Source organism: Myodes glareolus, chromosome 18 (assembly GCF_982192425.1).
Source record: "Myodes glareolus chromosome 18, mMyoGla1.1, whole genome shotgun sequence".
Classification (NCBI taxonomy): Eukaryota; Metazoa; Chordata; class Mammalia; order Rodentia; family Cricetidae; genus Myodes; species Myodes glareolus.
Window position 1 is genome coordinate 60,751,205 of NC_142043.1, and position 16,309 is coordinate 60,767,513.

Below are 16,309 nucleotides of genomic sequence, written 5' to 3' on the forward strand. Positions count from 1 at the left end.
CACAGACAGTTCAATCCAACAAATAATAAACTGAGAGACATCTGATTTAAATGACATCATTTATCAAATAGATCTACTAGACATTTGTAGTACCTTTCTTCCAAACACTGAAGAATAGAGATTCTTAGCCGGCCATGAAACTTTTGGGGTTGTATTTTGTTTGTGAGCTAACAAATAAAGCTTGTCCAAAGTTCAGAGTGTGGAGCTAAGCTACTAGTTAGCCATAGAGGGCAGGCTGTGGTGGCACACACCTTTGATCCCAGCACTCAGAAGGCAGAGACAGAAGAATCTTTGTGAAGTCAAGGACACCCTGGGTTACTTGAGATTGATCCAGTGTAAAAAAAGAGAAACAGAACCGGGTAGTGATGGTTCACACCTTTAATCCAAATATTTGGGAGTCCCATGCCTTTAATCCCAGTACTAGGAAGGTGGAGAGAGGAAGGGTTATGGCTGGGCAGAGAGCAGAATATAAGGTGAGACCAGAGCTCAGTGCACTCTGAAGATTCCTAGAGACAGGATCACCCATTTGGTCTGAGGATTTGGTAGAGGTAAGAGGTAGTGATTGGCTACTCTGTTTCTCTGATCTTCCAACATTTATCCCTACATCTGACTCTGGGTTTTTATTATTAAGACCAATTAGAATTCACACTACAACTTTCCTTAAAATAGACCATAATTGCAACAACAGTAGTAATAATTATATACATAAGCAACTAAGGAAAAGCTACTGGTTAGGATTTGCAGGTATTTTTGCTGGATAAAAAAATATCTTCAACTCATCACTGGGTGTTGGTTTAATTCACAGGTTTTTTGTTATCATCTTGCTTGCTGTCACCATTGTCTGGATCCCCACTATAGAAATGGTATCCAGTGAGGCACTGTTTGAGTACATGCAGGTTCTCAAGAGCTGCCTGACACCAGCTGTGGCTGCCGTCTTTCTGCTGGCTGTATTTTGCAACAGAGTCAACGAGCAGGTGGGTACTCACGTGGACCGGTGTGAGGGGCGAGGGGTCGAGGGGCCGTCTTCTAAGATAAGAGCTGCCTTAGGGAGGTCTCTTAGGTATCAAGAGTTCACATGAGGACGTCATTTGGTTAAAGGGAAGGTTTTTTATAGCTATGAGAGCAGAGGTATCTAGAACAGTCCAGAACAGAGAGAGAAAGAAGTAGATTGAACGTCGCAGGCCTATGAGAGAGAGAGCGAGAGAGAGAGAGAGAGAGAGAGAGCGAGAGAGAGAGAGAGAGAGAGAGAGAGAGACATACACAGAGAGAAACAGAGACAGACAGACAGAGAGAGAGAGAGAGAGAGAGAGAGAGAGAGAGAGAGAGAGAGTTGCAAGAATAGCAGGGTTATAAAGAGAATGAGTAGCTAGGGGAAGGAAGCCCACAGGAGCTGGAGGGAGTTTAGGGTGGGGGAGGAGGTGAGAAGGGCTAAGATGCTAACACACTCTGAGATGTGTGACAGATCCTTGTGAGACTGAGGGAGTCTGGAGGTCAGCATGAGCTTCCATATGCTGATAGGCACCTCAGGTCGCCATATGTCCTCCCTTTTGGGAGAGGGGAATTGGCTTCACAAGCTCCTGAGTGAATGAAAAAGAGAAATAGAAAGGGAAGGCCATGGCTGCTCCCGGGTGTGGTGGAGGAGGAAGTTCATTGTATAAAAGGAGAGCATGAAAGGAATGAGGCAGCTGGGAGGGTCCAGAGTGGGCATGACCAGATCGAGCTGGGCTACGTGGGGGGGGGGGGGAGAAGGGAAGGAAGAGTGGAGGGGGCAAAACTAAAGAAGAGGGGGTAACCAAAGGGCTGGATTTTACAGGGAAGGGCAGCCCAGCCCCCTGAGCTGGAGAGTTCAGGGTAGGGGGCGGGGTACGCTAGTCATACCCTGTAACTGGTAGGAACTGAGGGATGCTGGGAGAGCCTGGCAGTCCGGTCTGATTTGATCTGTTAAATAGGCACCTCAGCCATTGTCCTGGGTTTGAGACTTAACACTGAGGAATGCTGTCTTTTATCTAACTGCCAGAAATCATTTCTGGATATTTAGACTGCCTTTTGGGGCTTGGGGAACTGGAATTTCCTTTGGTCCTGACACTTTGAAGGCCTAATTAGCCCAAGTTCTCATGTCTTTTATTGTCTTTAAAATGTTTTGAATCATGTCTTAACCTTTCTTGTGACCCTGGACAGAAGTGAGCAGCACAGCCTTGTACAAGTTCCCACGCACACACCCAAGTCCATTTGTGACCCCGTCCTTCCCGTGCACAGCCCACAGGTCCAGGCTGCTCCAAACTGGCGACTGATGAAATATCTTCTGCCCCCTGACCCTTCCTTCATGGACTGCTTGCTTTGCCTGGAATGTATTCTGGCAGCTCCATCTGGCTGAGGCTTTCTCCAAGGCTCCTCCTAGGAGTCGGGTCCCTTAGGCCCACCCCCCACCCCACCCCAGTCAGTCTACCCAGGTCACAAAGACTTAACTTAGTAGCAACAGTGTCAGAGGAGTAACTTGATCCCCAGAGTTGCTTCCCTTTGCTCTCCTTGGAAGGGGAAGCAGTTATGGAAGTCGGCCTCTTTCTGATGACAAGGGTCTGGGGATATGGGGACATCCCTGGAGCTCTCCTGCTGTCCCTGGCTCAAGGATACGAGTGTATCGTATATACTTTCCAATACCTCTGTTAACCTCAAGCACTTTTCCGGCCCCCCTCTCCTACCCAGCTTTGGATGGTGTAGGCACCTGCTTTCTGCAGTCTCCTTCAGGAAGTGACTGCTGTGGGCTGCCTGGCCCGAGGCTGAGTCTTTTCTCTATGATGCTTCCCTACACTCAGATCCTGTCTTACACCACCCCAGCTTGAGAGAGTCTCTAGATACAACTCTCCAGCTCATATCTAGTCCATTTATAAAGTAGACAGTCTGACGGGGGTTGGGGGGAGAGGACACCAGATGAGCAGATAAATCTTTGTGGTAGAAACACAGAATATTTAAAAGAATGTGAGGTAGGGTAGGGTGGGGCGAGGTGAGAGAGATAGCTTCACTGGTTAAGAGCATTTGTATGGTTCCATGTCCGTCGTAGGTGTCAACGGAAGAGAGAGAAGCTCACCAAGATGCTCAACGGTCACTTTCTGAAGGAGCAGAGGGGTTCAACCTTCTTAGAAAAGACTGACACCCAGCTAGCTCACTCCAGTTACTTTATTCAAACATATACAAGATTAATGGGGTAGGGAAAGGTTCCAACTAACAAAGTCATCTCATTCTTGCTGCCCTTGAGAATGGACAACCCACACAAATCTCAGTTCATTTTGATTACGGCCCTAAGCAAAAGTAAGAATTCCTTGTTTGCCAGGAGTGTCTTTGGATCAAGGTCAGTCCAGCTGCAAACTCCAGTTCTCACAAGAGCCAAGTGCAGACTCCAGAAAAACAACATCTCTTCAAGGTCTAAACAGTCTCAAAACAATCTCCCAACCTCTACTGATCAACCCAAACATAGCAAGGGCTTTGCTGAAACATTTCTCTCAAAGCCAGTTGCAAAGGCCATACTATATACTTCCCTTAAAGCCAGACATTAAGGCTTTACTTTACACTGCACACTTGCTAATTTTATGTCAACTTGACAGGAGCAGTCATCAGGGAGAGGGAGCCTCAATTAAGAAAATGCCTCCCTAAGATCAGGATATACACAAGCTTGTAGGGCATTTTTTAAATTAGTGATAGATGGGAGAAGGCCCAGCCCATTGTGAGTGGTGCCATCCCAAGGCTGGTGGTCCTGGGTTCTCTAAGAAAGCAGGCTGAGCAAGCCAGGGGAAGCTAGCCAGTAGCAGCTCCCCTCCATGGTCTCTGTATCAGTTCCTGCCTCCAGGTTCCTGCCCTGCTTGAGTTCCTGTCCTGACTTTCTTCAATGATGGATTACAATGTAGAAGTGTAAGCCAAACAAACCCTTTCCTCAACTTGCTTTTGGTCATGGTGTTTCATCATAGCAACAGTAACTATGAGTAAGACAGGCACATACACATAATTAAATGTAATAAAAATAAATATTTACAAAATGAGGGTTGGAGAGGTGGCTTAGCAGTTAAAAGCTCTGGCTGCTTTTCCGGAGGTCCTGAATTTAATTCCCAGCAATCACATGGTGGCTCAAAGCCATCTAAAATGGGATCTGACACCCCCTTCTGGCATGCATGTATATATGCATAAAATACATAAGTAAATAATCTGAAATATTTTTAAAAGAATATAAAAAAGTCAAGGACGTTGTAAGGTGGACAGTGAGTGTGAGACAGACAAGGACACAGCTCAGCAGGAAATCAAGGCCAGAAATAGCAATGTGTGGGGAGAATTCTCAGCAGAGAGAGAAAGGGCAAGTACCAGAACTCAAGTCAGAAGCAAAGTACGCAGCTTGCAGATACAGAAGCAGGCTGAGAAGGAAGGAGCCTAGTGACCAAGTTGGGTGCTAGGTGAGGTCAGCCATGATGCAGGGGTGAGGCTTGATCCTGATGGCAGGAGCTGAGTGACCAAGTGGAGGGTAGTGGTGCTAGGTAAGGTCAGCCATGATACAGGGGTGAGGCTTGATCCTGATGGCAGGGGCTGAGATGTCACTGGAGGGTCCCGGTAGAGGCTTGGCGTTCTCTAGTAGAAGAACCTGCAGAGCCCGTAGACAGTTAGGAACAAGTGCCCCCCCCCCCCCGTGCCCCAAATAAAGGAAGATGGGGGTGAGGGTCATGGTAAGGGACTGGATTCTGGACAGATTTTGGAAGCAGAGGCCAACAGGATTGGCTGTGGGATAATGGCAAAACAACATGGAAAGGGAAGAGCTCGAGGCGGCTCCGGGGTTTGACTCGAGCGAGACTCAAGCATCTTGGAGCTGGGCTGTCACTTAGGGAAACAGGGAAATTGAAGCTTTTTTTTTTTTTTTTTTTTTTTGGACACAGTTTGAGATGTCTACTTGTGGTCTCAGTTAAAAGTATTTCCAAAGTTTCCTAAGCTCCCTGTTTGACTAAGAGACAGTGCCAGGCATCCCTGCCCTTGCTAAGACCCTCTGCTGTACGGTATCAGTGCCCTCTTTTCAACAATGTAACCCTAGAATGCAGCTCGTCAGCAAGAGGAGGAAGGCGCCACTTTGTCTTATCTCCTTCTGCCCCTGTAACTCTTGTCTGGATTCTTTGCAGGGTGCCTTCTGGGGGCTGGTTTTGGGAACGGCCATCGGAGCCTTTCGACTGCTGGCTGAGTTTTTCTACGGACCCTCGACCTGTGAGGGAGGCCGCGTGTGCCCCACTCTCATCTGTGGCCTCCATTACCTCTATTTCGGCTTCTTCCTCTTCCTGGTTACTCTCCTTATCACACTGGCCATCTCCTTAGCCACCAAACCAATTTCGGATGTGCACGTAAGTGTCGCTGTTAGGATGCTCTGGGAAGAGTTCTGGGGATGAATGGTAAATCACAAATGAGGGAGGAATGCCTGGATTCATGGAAACGGGAGGACGGTGGGTGGAATAGATCAGAAATAGGCAAAATACCACAAAAAGGATCCTGCCTTAAAACCGGGTCGAGTGCTTGCTTGACGTCCCCAGCACCACCAACATAATAAGCAACGATTCATCAGTTATACAACCTCTTAGTTTGAGAGTTAGGCTTACAAACCATTTCCTACTCCCCCAGCAGGCAAGTGTCAGCCATCTGTTTTATCTATTTGTTAGAAAGCTTGGGATCAGAGAAGTTAAATAACTTGCCTAAGGTAATGAAACTATTGAGTGTCCTTATTAGGTTCCAAAGCCGGAATGGGCTCCACTTTGTCATCTACGTTGTTTGACACCCGAGCACAACAAGGAATTGGTGTTGGCCAGAGTGGGGGTCCCAGGCAATCAGGAGGGAGCAGCACAGATTGGAATGGGGATGCCTTGCTTGCAGCTTTACTTAGTCTGGACAGAAGGGTGAACGCTATTATCAAAAGTCGAGTTAGAGATGTTGGAGGTGGAGGTATTACAAGTTAGGTCAGCTGGTGGGTAGCAAATTCCAAGGCAGGTTACTTAGCAAAAATCTATTTAAAAATAAAACAAAACAAACCCCAAAACAAAACAAAAAACCCAAGCTGAGCCTCTCTGAAAGCCTGGAAGCCTCAGGTATCCCCAGTCTCTCCCACTACTCCATTATAGACATTCTCTCTTCTTCCACATGCAGCCCACTCGGGAGAGGGACAACCCGTGTGGGAAGGCCAGGATGCTCGCATCCCTGCATCATCAGTGAACCAACAAGGTGCCTCAGGTGGCCATTTGCTATCCCCAAGCTCTTCCTCCTTCATCTTGTTCCTTCTTTTCTGTCCTCTTTTCCCAACTCATGTCCCTTCCTCAGTCTGTCAGCTTAGTATGTTCTGAGTGTCTCTCCTGTCTGCCCCACAGGCTTGGTGAAGTCTGTTGAACTCTGTAGTGGGAGTGGGGGGACCTGAGAGGGTCGGTGATGAAGGACCTCTGATCACATAACCTGGAGAGATGGCACTCTGCCTTCAACTCAGACAAGCTCAGGAGCCCAGAGATACGGCACAGGATTGAGCATGAGCCCCTCCCCACACCCAGAGCCTCATTCACTAGAGGTTGCAGTGTTGCTGGGGAGGTAAAATGTGCACATAGAGTGTTATCAGGTCACTGTGCCAAATTTTACGTGGGCTTTGTGCATGCTAACCAGGTGGTCTTAACAATGACCTCCAGCTCACCAAAAATATTCTTCGAAGAAATGGTTAGGAAAGGAAAGGGAGTGCTCCTTGGGCGTGTGAAGATATTATATTGAACTTGAGCCAGGCAGAGGAATCCAGCTATCCTAGCTTGTGTTACTGCCCTCTGCCCTCTAAGGGAGAGTATCCAAAGGAGGGCTTCTGAGATGACAGCAGCTCCGATCTTTCATGACGCCCTGTTCAGCGCGATGTCAGCACTCTTCCACACTGCTGGAAGAGGTGGACCAGAGGCGGTGGGTAGAGGTTAGAGAGATGGCTCAGTGGTTAATAGCACTTGTCTCAGGGCTGGAGAGATGGCTCAGAGGTTAAGAGCACTGACTGCTCTTCCAGAGGTCCTGAATTCAATTCAGCAACCACATGGTGGCTCATAACCATCTATAATGAGATCTGATGCCCTCTTCTGGCATGCAAGCATACATGGAAGGAATGTTGTATACATAATAAATAAATAAATCTTAAAAAAAAGCACTTGTCTCCTCTTCCAGAGGACCTAGGTTCAACCCCCACCACCTACATGGCAACTGTCTATAACTCCAGTTCCAGGGGATCTGACACCCTCACACGTACATACATGCTGGCAAAACATCAATGCACATAAAACAAACAGACATACAGACATCAAATAAAAATTAATCAATGTCGGATGGTGGTGGCACGTGCATATCTTTAATCCCAACACTTGGGAGGCAAAGGCAGGTGGATCTCTGTAAGTTCAAGGCCAGTCTGGTCTACAGAGCAAGTTCCAGGACAGCTAAAGCTACACAGAGAAACCCTGTCTCGAAACAAAAAAGTGGTGGGTTGCTTTTTTTATCCTCCAGGTGTGAGAAATGCATGTTCCTGGCCCTCCTCCCAACAGGGAGAGCCCTGAACTCATTGTCTCCAACTTTGGATTAGGCTGAAGAACACTGACAGGTTGTGCTACAGCGCTAACTAAGATCATGCAATCACATACGACCTGAACCAAAGCGTAAACCCAGCTTTCCCTACTCCCGTCATGTCCCCTCTGACCTAACATCCACCTTCTGTTAATGTCTAACCAGCATCTCCCTCTTCAGCCTCCTGGGATATGGCTCCTGCCTGTAGATTTTGGTGATACACAACTGCAGGCCAAGGTCCCATGGTGACACCCTCCCGTCCTGCTCTCTCCACATTCAGCTCCGTGGTCTCTGCTGGAGTTTACGCAACAGCCGACAGAGGAGGGTGTCTTTAGAAAAAGAGATGAGATGGAAGATGTTTCCCAGTTCCACATTCCAGCAAGGTAGGGAAGACCATCCACAGCTGTGGGAAGCTGTCCTGAGTGGATCCTGAAGCTGGATCAACTCCCCCAGCACCCCCTAACCCACCAAGACCACCCACAGCTGTGGGGAGCTGTCCTGAGTGGATCCTGAAGCCGGGTCAGCTCCCCCAGCACCCCCTAACCCACCAAGATCACCCACAGCTGTGGGAAGCTGTCCTAGGTGGGTCCTGAAGCTGGATTATTTGCCCCAAGCACTCCCTAGCCCAACATTCTTAGCCTTAGAAACATTCTTTCAGACAGAAGCACTCGCTTTCTTCCCCCCTAAAATGCTTCCTGGGCTTATTCACTCAAGGAGTTTGTGAAGCCAGGTAGATTCTAGAGGGGAGGGAAAAGAAGAAAGGAATTAGGCCAAAGTAAGGGGAAAGCCAGGTGATGAGGAGGCCCAGGCAAGGGGGAAGGAACTCAAGAATGCCTGGCCTTCTGGAAACATTTCACAGCAAAGGGAGGTGAGTGAAGGTGAAGTCTCGGGAACCAGCCCTTGGGTTCTGCTCCACAGACAGAGCACACGGGCACGCGGGGCTCAAGGGGAAGCAGAGTGTGAAAAAGAGGGCAATAGTACAGGATTCCAAACCAGAGGCTCCTGAGAAGGGCAAGGAGGGAGGGAGGGAGGGAGAGAGCACTTTCCCCTCCTGGATGGAGAGAGAGAGAGAGAGAGAGAGAGAGAGAGAGAGAGAGAGAGAGAGACTACAGGGGAAGTTAAGGCCTGAGAGTGAGATTTTCATCAAATAGCATCAGAAAAAGGGCCTACAGGTCCACAGGACCCAGGAGCGAGTCTGATGATTTGAGCTTCTCAAAGCCGCCTCCACAGATAGGGATGAAGATGTGATGAGGTTAGGCTTGAGTCTGGGGCAGAGAGTAGCTCCAGGCTATGAGGTTGTGGAAGTAAAGAAAGTAGAGAGTAGGTCAGGCTGGGAGGAGGTGGAGCTCCCGGTCCCCTGCTCATTCCTGCTGGGGAGGTTCAGAGGCCTGAGAGGCCTAGTGTGTCCTTCACTGCAAGACGCGTACCCTGGTAGGGCTGGCCTGCGGACTTCTGTGGGATGGCAGGCAGTTGTGCTGGGCACAACGCCCTGTGTTTCAAGATCCTCCCCCATTCCTACTGCTGGTGGCTTTTCTTTTCCTAAGGGGCTGGAACTGGCCTGGGTGCCAGAGCCCATCAAAATACACTTATCAGGTGTACTTATCAACAGTCATCTCTAACTATCAACTTGCTACAACCCAGAGCCACCTGGAGAGAGAGAACCTCAACTCAGGAATTTTCTAGCTCAGACTGGCCTGTGTGCATGTCTCTGGGGGCAGTTTTTGGATTATTGATTGACATGGGAAGACCAAGGTCACTGTTGGGCAGCATCACCCCTGGGCCGGTGGTCCTGGGTTGGGTACCGTGGCTGAATATGAGGCTGGGAGCAAACAAGTAAGCAGCATCCCTCTATGGTTCCTGATTGATGCTCCTGCCTTGAACCGCTGCCCTGACTTCCCTCAATAACGGACTGTAACCTATAAGGGGAAGTAAACCCTTTCCTCCCCCAAGTTTCTTTGGTCAGTATTTTACCATAGCAACAGACAGTAAGCTGGAATAATTCCCATTTTAGAGTTGGTGAAACAGGGTGCTTAGCAGTCAGGAAAACAGTCAGTGAGAGAGCCAGGATGCACACTGCCTCAAAATGTGTGCTCTCGTTCTCAGCCCGGGACAGTTGGTGCTCACCATACAGCCTCACTGTTAGGTGCCTTGGGCTGTGGTTGAATCGCTGTTTACTTTCCCACATGTCTCTAGTGCTTCTCCCTGCAGCCCGTGTGCTCCTGGGCACTGTGTGATGGGGTAATACTGTGGGCCTTTAAGAGCAGAAGCCACAGCACGGCTGGTGACTCAAGGCCACAGTATGAGACAACCATGTCACTGACTGGTCCTCCCTGTCTGCAGGTGTCTTTCACCTTGTAATGGAGACCGCTCTATCTCTGACTGACTGTTCCACTGTCCCTGAGCTTCTCCAGCCCCATCTGCAGAGACAGGAGGCAGGAGACATGGGCAACTCAGAGGCTGTTCAATGATGAGACATCGGATGTCACAGCACAACAGCTGGGATCCAGCTCTGACTGAAATGGAGCTGTCCTGTCCCCAGGCGTAACTGGAAGGTCACATTCTAGGCAGTGCCTGGGTTCAGAATAGTGGGATAGAGCTTAACGTGGTACTGATCCTGGCCACACAGGCTCTGAGGGGCCAGCCTGCACCATCAGTGCAGACAGATGTTGGGGTAATGCGCACTTCCAGTTGGGAGTCCTAGAGAAAGGAATGGCAGCCTTCTGAAGTTACTAGGCTCCCTTTCTGGACCACCATAGGATGCTCCTCCAGGGCCCAGGTAGCTGCAGATGCTCTGCCGGCCAAGCAGAGGACTAGAGCTTTCTGGAGAAGCCACGCCCCAGCTGTCATTGAAGAGAACGATGTCTGCTCCAGGACTCACAGGGTTTCCTATGTCCTCCAAAACATAATGACATCACAGGAGGGTGTACCCAGAGGAGCAGCTACCACCTGCCCTAGACCGGCAGTAATGGAGAATGACATTGTAACAGCATACTGACATATGTAACATAGTGAGTTACATTTCTGTAACACTTACTCTGCACCCTAATCAAGACCATCTGGGCCCAACTCTGAGCTTTCCGCCTCCTCAAGACCTCCTAAGCCCCCTTTCACCCTCTATTTTAGCTGTCTCTGAGAACTGTACCTGGATAGATGACAATGGGCTTTCATATAAGAAGTCCAAAGAACTTAATTCTGCTAAGGTGGGCCTCCCCATCAAGTCCTGCTTGGCCCCTTGACCTTCTCCCTTTCTTCCAGGCATGTTTGGGGAGACCAATACCTGCCTCTGGAAGGTCTGGGACTTGTACTGTGGTCTGGACGCACAGGGAAGCACCAAGATAGGCCCTGAGAATACCACCGAGGAGAAGAGAAAGGCAACCTGCGAGCAGATGGGGTCCAGTGACACGTCAGTCAGCTTAGAGACTCTGGCCAGGAGAATGGCATCTAGAAAGAGCGAGGAACACCAGGAGATGAGAGACTGGAGTGACAGACCAGAGAGCGCCTTCTGGAGGAGAGCTGTGGATGCCAGCGGGGTCCTGTTGTTTGTGCTTCTGATTTTTGTTCACGTCTACTTTGCTTGATGACTTCGGAGTTGCTGCCTTTCCCGGACAGCATATCACGAAGGGATAACGTGTCTCCTTTAGAGACCCGATAGTATGGGGCCAAGGCCCACGCCAGTGAAAACAAGCTCTTGGTGTAGTCACCAAGCGTTAACAGCTGCGGGGCATGCATGGACAAGAGACCGAGGCAAACAAACTATGCCACTGAAAGCATCTGCCCCTCTCGGAGGCGAGTCGTTCTTCTCCAAACGACTGCATTGCATAAGCACTGGATTTCCTTTAAATTTAATGTTTGCTTTTTATCTCTGATGGTTTTGAATTTTAACACACACACACACACACACACACACACACACACACACACACTTTGCTTATGTCAAAATGTCGGCACCTGTTTCTTGTCCCCACTCCGTATTGCTTTGCTCTCTACTTATCCTAAAGACACAACCCCGCTGAACTGGCAGCAGTGGCGCAAGTCCAGCCCCACCCTTGCCGCGGGCTTTTGCCCGCAGGGGTTTTGGGTCAGTACTGATGATCACTCGGGCCAGGGAGCAACAGCTGTTTCTTCAGCGGGTCAAGGGCTGCTCTGAGAGACCTGGTCTCATACCATTTACCATCAGTCAGCTTCCACGTCACTGATTCCAAAGGCCAGAGTGAGGGCACACCCTTCCCTAGGAGCTCTTTCTAGTCATGCCCCAAGCCAGACAGTAGAAGAGGGGCCTATGGGTGAGATTATTTTTAGCCAGCACAGCCAAACACTCCTGGGCTATGTCGCTACAGGAATTTCCTAAACCTCCCTTTCCTCTTGGACCATAATAAAGGATCTGTGTCTCTAGCAAAACTTGCAGGTGTCTTGAAGTGACCTGGGGGAGCCCCACTCACACTCAAAACAGCGAAAACAACACTCTCAAGATATACTTACATACCTCATCCCTCACTCCTTCCTTAATTCTTCAGCTGCCAGTTCTGAGTGCTAGCTGTGTCCCCCGATATGTTGTGCCCTGTTAGAAATGGGTATCGGGGTCCAATAAAATGACCACACAATCTGAAGTATTTCCACAAGGCAGAAGTTTTACTTTTGTAGAATGCTGCACAGATATACTTCAGCAGGAAGGCCACTGAGCAGGGGGTCCTGCCACACTCTGAGTGGTCGGAACCTGGCCTCACATTTTAAAAAATCCATTTATTATGTACAAAGTGTTCTGCTTGCACGTTTGCCTGCAGGCAGGAGAGGGTGCCAGATCTCACTACAGATAGTGGTGAGCCCCCCACCCCCCAAGTGTTTGCTGGAATTGAACTCAGGACCTCTGGAAAAGGAGCCAATGCTCTTAACCTCTGAGTCACCTCTCCAGGCCTCACACTCTTATATGATTGACAGATTCAAAACAGCAGAGCTGATGAGCAAAGAGACTTTTGAGAGCACGATTCACCCTTGTTCTACATTTTCATTCTGTCTGTTGTTGTGTCTTCTGCGATTCACCCTTGAGCTCATGCTTTGACTTAAAAAAAATGGAGACTCGGGGAAGGATTTTTGCTGGTGTCTTTACAAACTTCTTTAGAGAGATCTTTCTTTGCCTACATTTAATCCTTTGCTAGAAAAGATAATACATTTCATTAACATTTCCTAGAATGCCCCCTTTATAACACAATTCAATTATTTTTAAAATTTATTTTGTATTATAAGAAACATCTCTTTAGGGCTGGAGAGATGGCTCAACAGTTAAGAGCACTGGCTGCTCTTCCAGAGGACCTGGGTTCAATTCCCAGCACCTACATGGTGCTAACAACTGCCTGTAACTCCAAGATCTGACACCCTCACAGACATTCATGCAGGCAAAAACACCGATATACATAAAATAAAAATCAAGACATTTTAGAAAAAGATTGGCAAAGAATCTGAAAAAAGCCTCTTCATTAATTAACTCCTTGAGGATGTTATGATCTATTTTGAGCATATATTCACCCAACTCCACTAACTTTCTAACTCCTTCCAGATTTACTACAGCCTCCTTACCCACCTAACTTTGTATTCTCATTTTAGTTTTTAAAACCATCAAATCTAATTTGCACTGTGTGTATAGTCTTGGATGTGGGTGGTCAACTCACCAGGAGATATGACTGTAAGCATTGGAGCTCAGATGGAAAGCAATTCTGGTAGGCAAGCGTCAAGGAATACCACAGAGTCACTGCAAGCGTAATAGTTTACAGCCCTGTTTCAGGGAAAGGTTGCTCAGTGTAACAACTCTGTTCCAGCAGGAAAGGTTTCCCCAGTGGCGTTGTTACAATCCTGCTCAGCTCTTCTCTGCTTTGGCTCCAGCAATAAGTTGTAACTTCTCTGCTTAGCTCCTTTCTGGAGAAAGAAAGTCTCACCCAAACCTCGTTCAGGAGATTTATTGGGAGGGAATCCAGGAGAGTGGCTGTCTCTGCCAGGGTGGAAAAGGGTAGCTCCCAACTGAACATGTATGAGGCTTATATAGGGCTTCTTAGGGGCAGAGTTTTTCCAGGGTAAAGGTTTTCAGGGTGGGAATTGGTCAGATTTCAATCCCTGAATTTGAACAAGCTCAGAGACTGACTAGATCTCGTACTCAGAAATTGGTTGGTTTTCCTGTTCAGGAATTGGTTGAGTTTTTGTGCTGAGTTGGTCAGGGGCAGAGTGTGTTTCTTTGGCTCTGGTTTCAGGGACAAAGTGTGTTTCTTTCACTGTCTCTGGTTTTTGGGGCAAAGTATGTTTCTTGGCTCTGATTTCAGGGTCAGGGTGTATTTCTTTGACTTTGGTTTCAGAGTCAGGGTGTGTTTCTTTGGCTGGTCCTTTTACCCTACAATAACCTTAAAGAAAATTGACTCTTCTTCTCCCAGAAGTCATTAGTTGCCAATAGCTCCTCAGTGGGGGTGAGACTCTGTGCCCATTTCCTCCCTCCATGCCGGGATTTTATATAGCTTGAGGTTGTCTTGTACATGCGGTCACAACTTCCATAGTGTTTTGTGGTAGTTATCTACTGTCTCTGGCTTTTAGAATTTTTCCAACCTTCTTCTACAATGATCGCTGAGCCTTGGAAGGAGAGGTATGTTGTAGATGTTCAACTTAGGGCAAGACATTCTGTAGGGTCTTATTCTCTGCACCTTGACCAATTGACCTCTGTGTTAATCACCATCTATTGCAAAAGAAGCTTCTTTAATGAGGGTTGAGAGATTCAATCTACAAGTGTTTACTCGTCTAGAAGCATTGGGATCTGAGAGAATGGAGCCTAAGAATGAGGGGGACTAAAGTTTCATGTCATAGCCAACTTTATTCAGAGCACCAGACAATTTATCCCCTGAGGGGTAAGAGGAGTCACTTGAGTAACCTGTACAATCACAAGGAGAAGCCACATGTGGCAAAAAACATTCACCTTATAAGGTGGGACTTAAATTCAATCAGAGAATGACTGGTTACACCCATGATGTTTGTGCCACTATTGCACCAATGAACATATCCTGTCAGACCAGTCAGCATTGTTAGCTCTCAGGGTTCACAGACAGATAGGACTGCTGATATGCCTTTTTCCTCTTCTAGCTTGCATAGCACCTTAGGGTGCCATGAGAGATAGCCAAGTGTGTGGTATCTTTAGCAATAGGGTCTTACTGTCAAGTTCTGGAAAATAAGCAAAAGCATTGACAACAGCCTGTCATGCTGAGGGTCTGTAGGGCCTCACTTGGCAATGACTCCAAAAGAGGTATCCCATCCCTGGCCATGGTGTCTAGTGTGAGTATTGTTACCCCAATTTAGGATAACTCCATTTAAATCCACACACACACACACAAACATACACACACGTGTTTAAATATATATATATATATATACATATATATAAAATACACACATATACATATGTATATTATTTACATATATATATATCTTCCTAAAGTATACATATTTTAAGAAGCCTCTATGGAAATACGTGTAGCACAAATAATAAAAACCCAGAGACAAATACTGGGGTTCAAGCTGGAGATCAGAACAGCAAATCAGCTAGCCACGGACTCTTACCTCTACCTCAGAGTGAAATGGGCGATCCTGCTTCCATAAATTCTCACACTGAGACTTGGTAGAGCATGAGACTCTTAATCTCAGGGTTGTGGTTTCGAGCCCCATGTTGGATGCCAGATGCAGCATGAATAAAAACTCTCAGAGACAGATACTAGGGTTCAAGCTGAAGATCAGAAGAGCACGGCAGCCACGTCATTAGAGAGCTCTTACCTATATGAAATCGTCAGGCTGAAAAAATGAGCGAGTTCCTGTCTCATTTGCCTTATAGTCCTTCTAGTGCTGGGATTAAAGGCTTGCACTGCTGAGAGCCCTGTTCTTAATGGGTAGATGACCTGGGATGGTGTGTGAAGTAGTGAAACGAAGAAAAGTCTGATCCCCTGTTCCAAACAAGTGGCCCCCGATAGCCTGAGCCGTTTCTGTTTATACAGTTTCAATAGTTTGCGTGAACAGTTTTACAATCATATCTGTTTCCTTAAGTTTTCAATAATAATTACAGTAATTGCCAGTTTGTTCTCTTATCTCCTTCCCTTTCCATCCCTTAACTTCCCCACCGGTAACCATTACCTGCTTGATTCGTAGCCTTGACATTAGAAGCATAAGCAGCATAGCAAGCAACAAAGGACGTTTTCTGACCAGGCACAGCTACAGGTGGGACAGTGTGCCCAGTTGGCAGCATTTGCAGTTACAGCATCATGCAAAGTAAAAGAAAGATTTGCCTCTAACAGTTAATGTTTACTTCTGGTCAAATCTAAACTCTCACAATCAAGTCATCAGCCAAGGCTGAATCAATCCATTCTTCATTCTATATTACTCTCTCTCCTATAGGGATATACCAGATTTTCTCCTGTCAGCCTGTAAACTACATAACTTAAAAGCTTACTCTTAACAGTTGGCGTTGCTTATCTTATGTTCTCACGTCCCTTCCTCTCAGCTTCCTATGGTACTGACACAGCTATAGAGATGAGGGTATTGTGAGTTTCTACGATTCTGCTTCATTCCCTGTTCCTAGACTGTTCTCACTGACTCTGGATATCATCTACTTATTATAGCGTTGGCGGAGAGGTTTATTGGGCTGCAAAACTTTTTCGGTCTTATTCTTACCCAGTGTGATTAACAGTATCTGTTTCATTTGCTCAGAAAGCATTTT

At 47.4% G+C, this 16,309-nt stretch overlaps 1 protein-coding gene across 1 annotated transcript in view; it reads left to right on the forward strand.

The window, feature by feature from the left end:
- The window catches only part of LOC125411396 (sodium/glucose cotransporter 1-like), a 52,345-nt gene extending 40,379 nt beyond the window's left edge, over window positions 1-11,966 (forward strand). The window contains exons 12-15 of the mRNA XM_048451458.3: window positions 806-974; window positions 5,148-5,363; window positions 7,859-7,961; window positions 10,834-11,966. Of these exons, the coding sequence (XP_048307415.2) occupies window positions 806-974; window positions 5,148-5,363; window positions 7,859-7,961; window positions 10,834-11,156 (811 nt within the window). The 3' untranslated portion in view covers window positions 11,157-11,966. The remainder of the gene's footprint in view (window positions 1-805; window positions 975-5,147; window positions 5,364-7,858; window positions 7,962-10,833) is intronic.
- The last annotated feature ends 4,343 nt before the right edge of the window (window positions 11,967-16,309 follow it).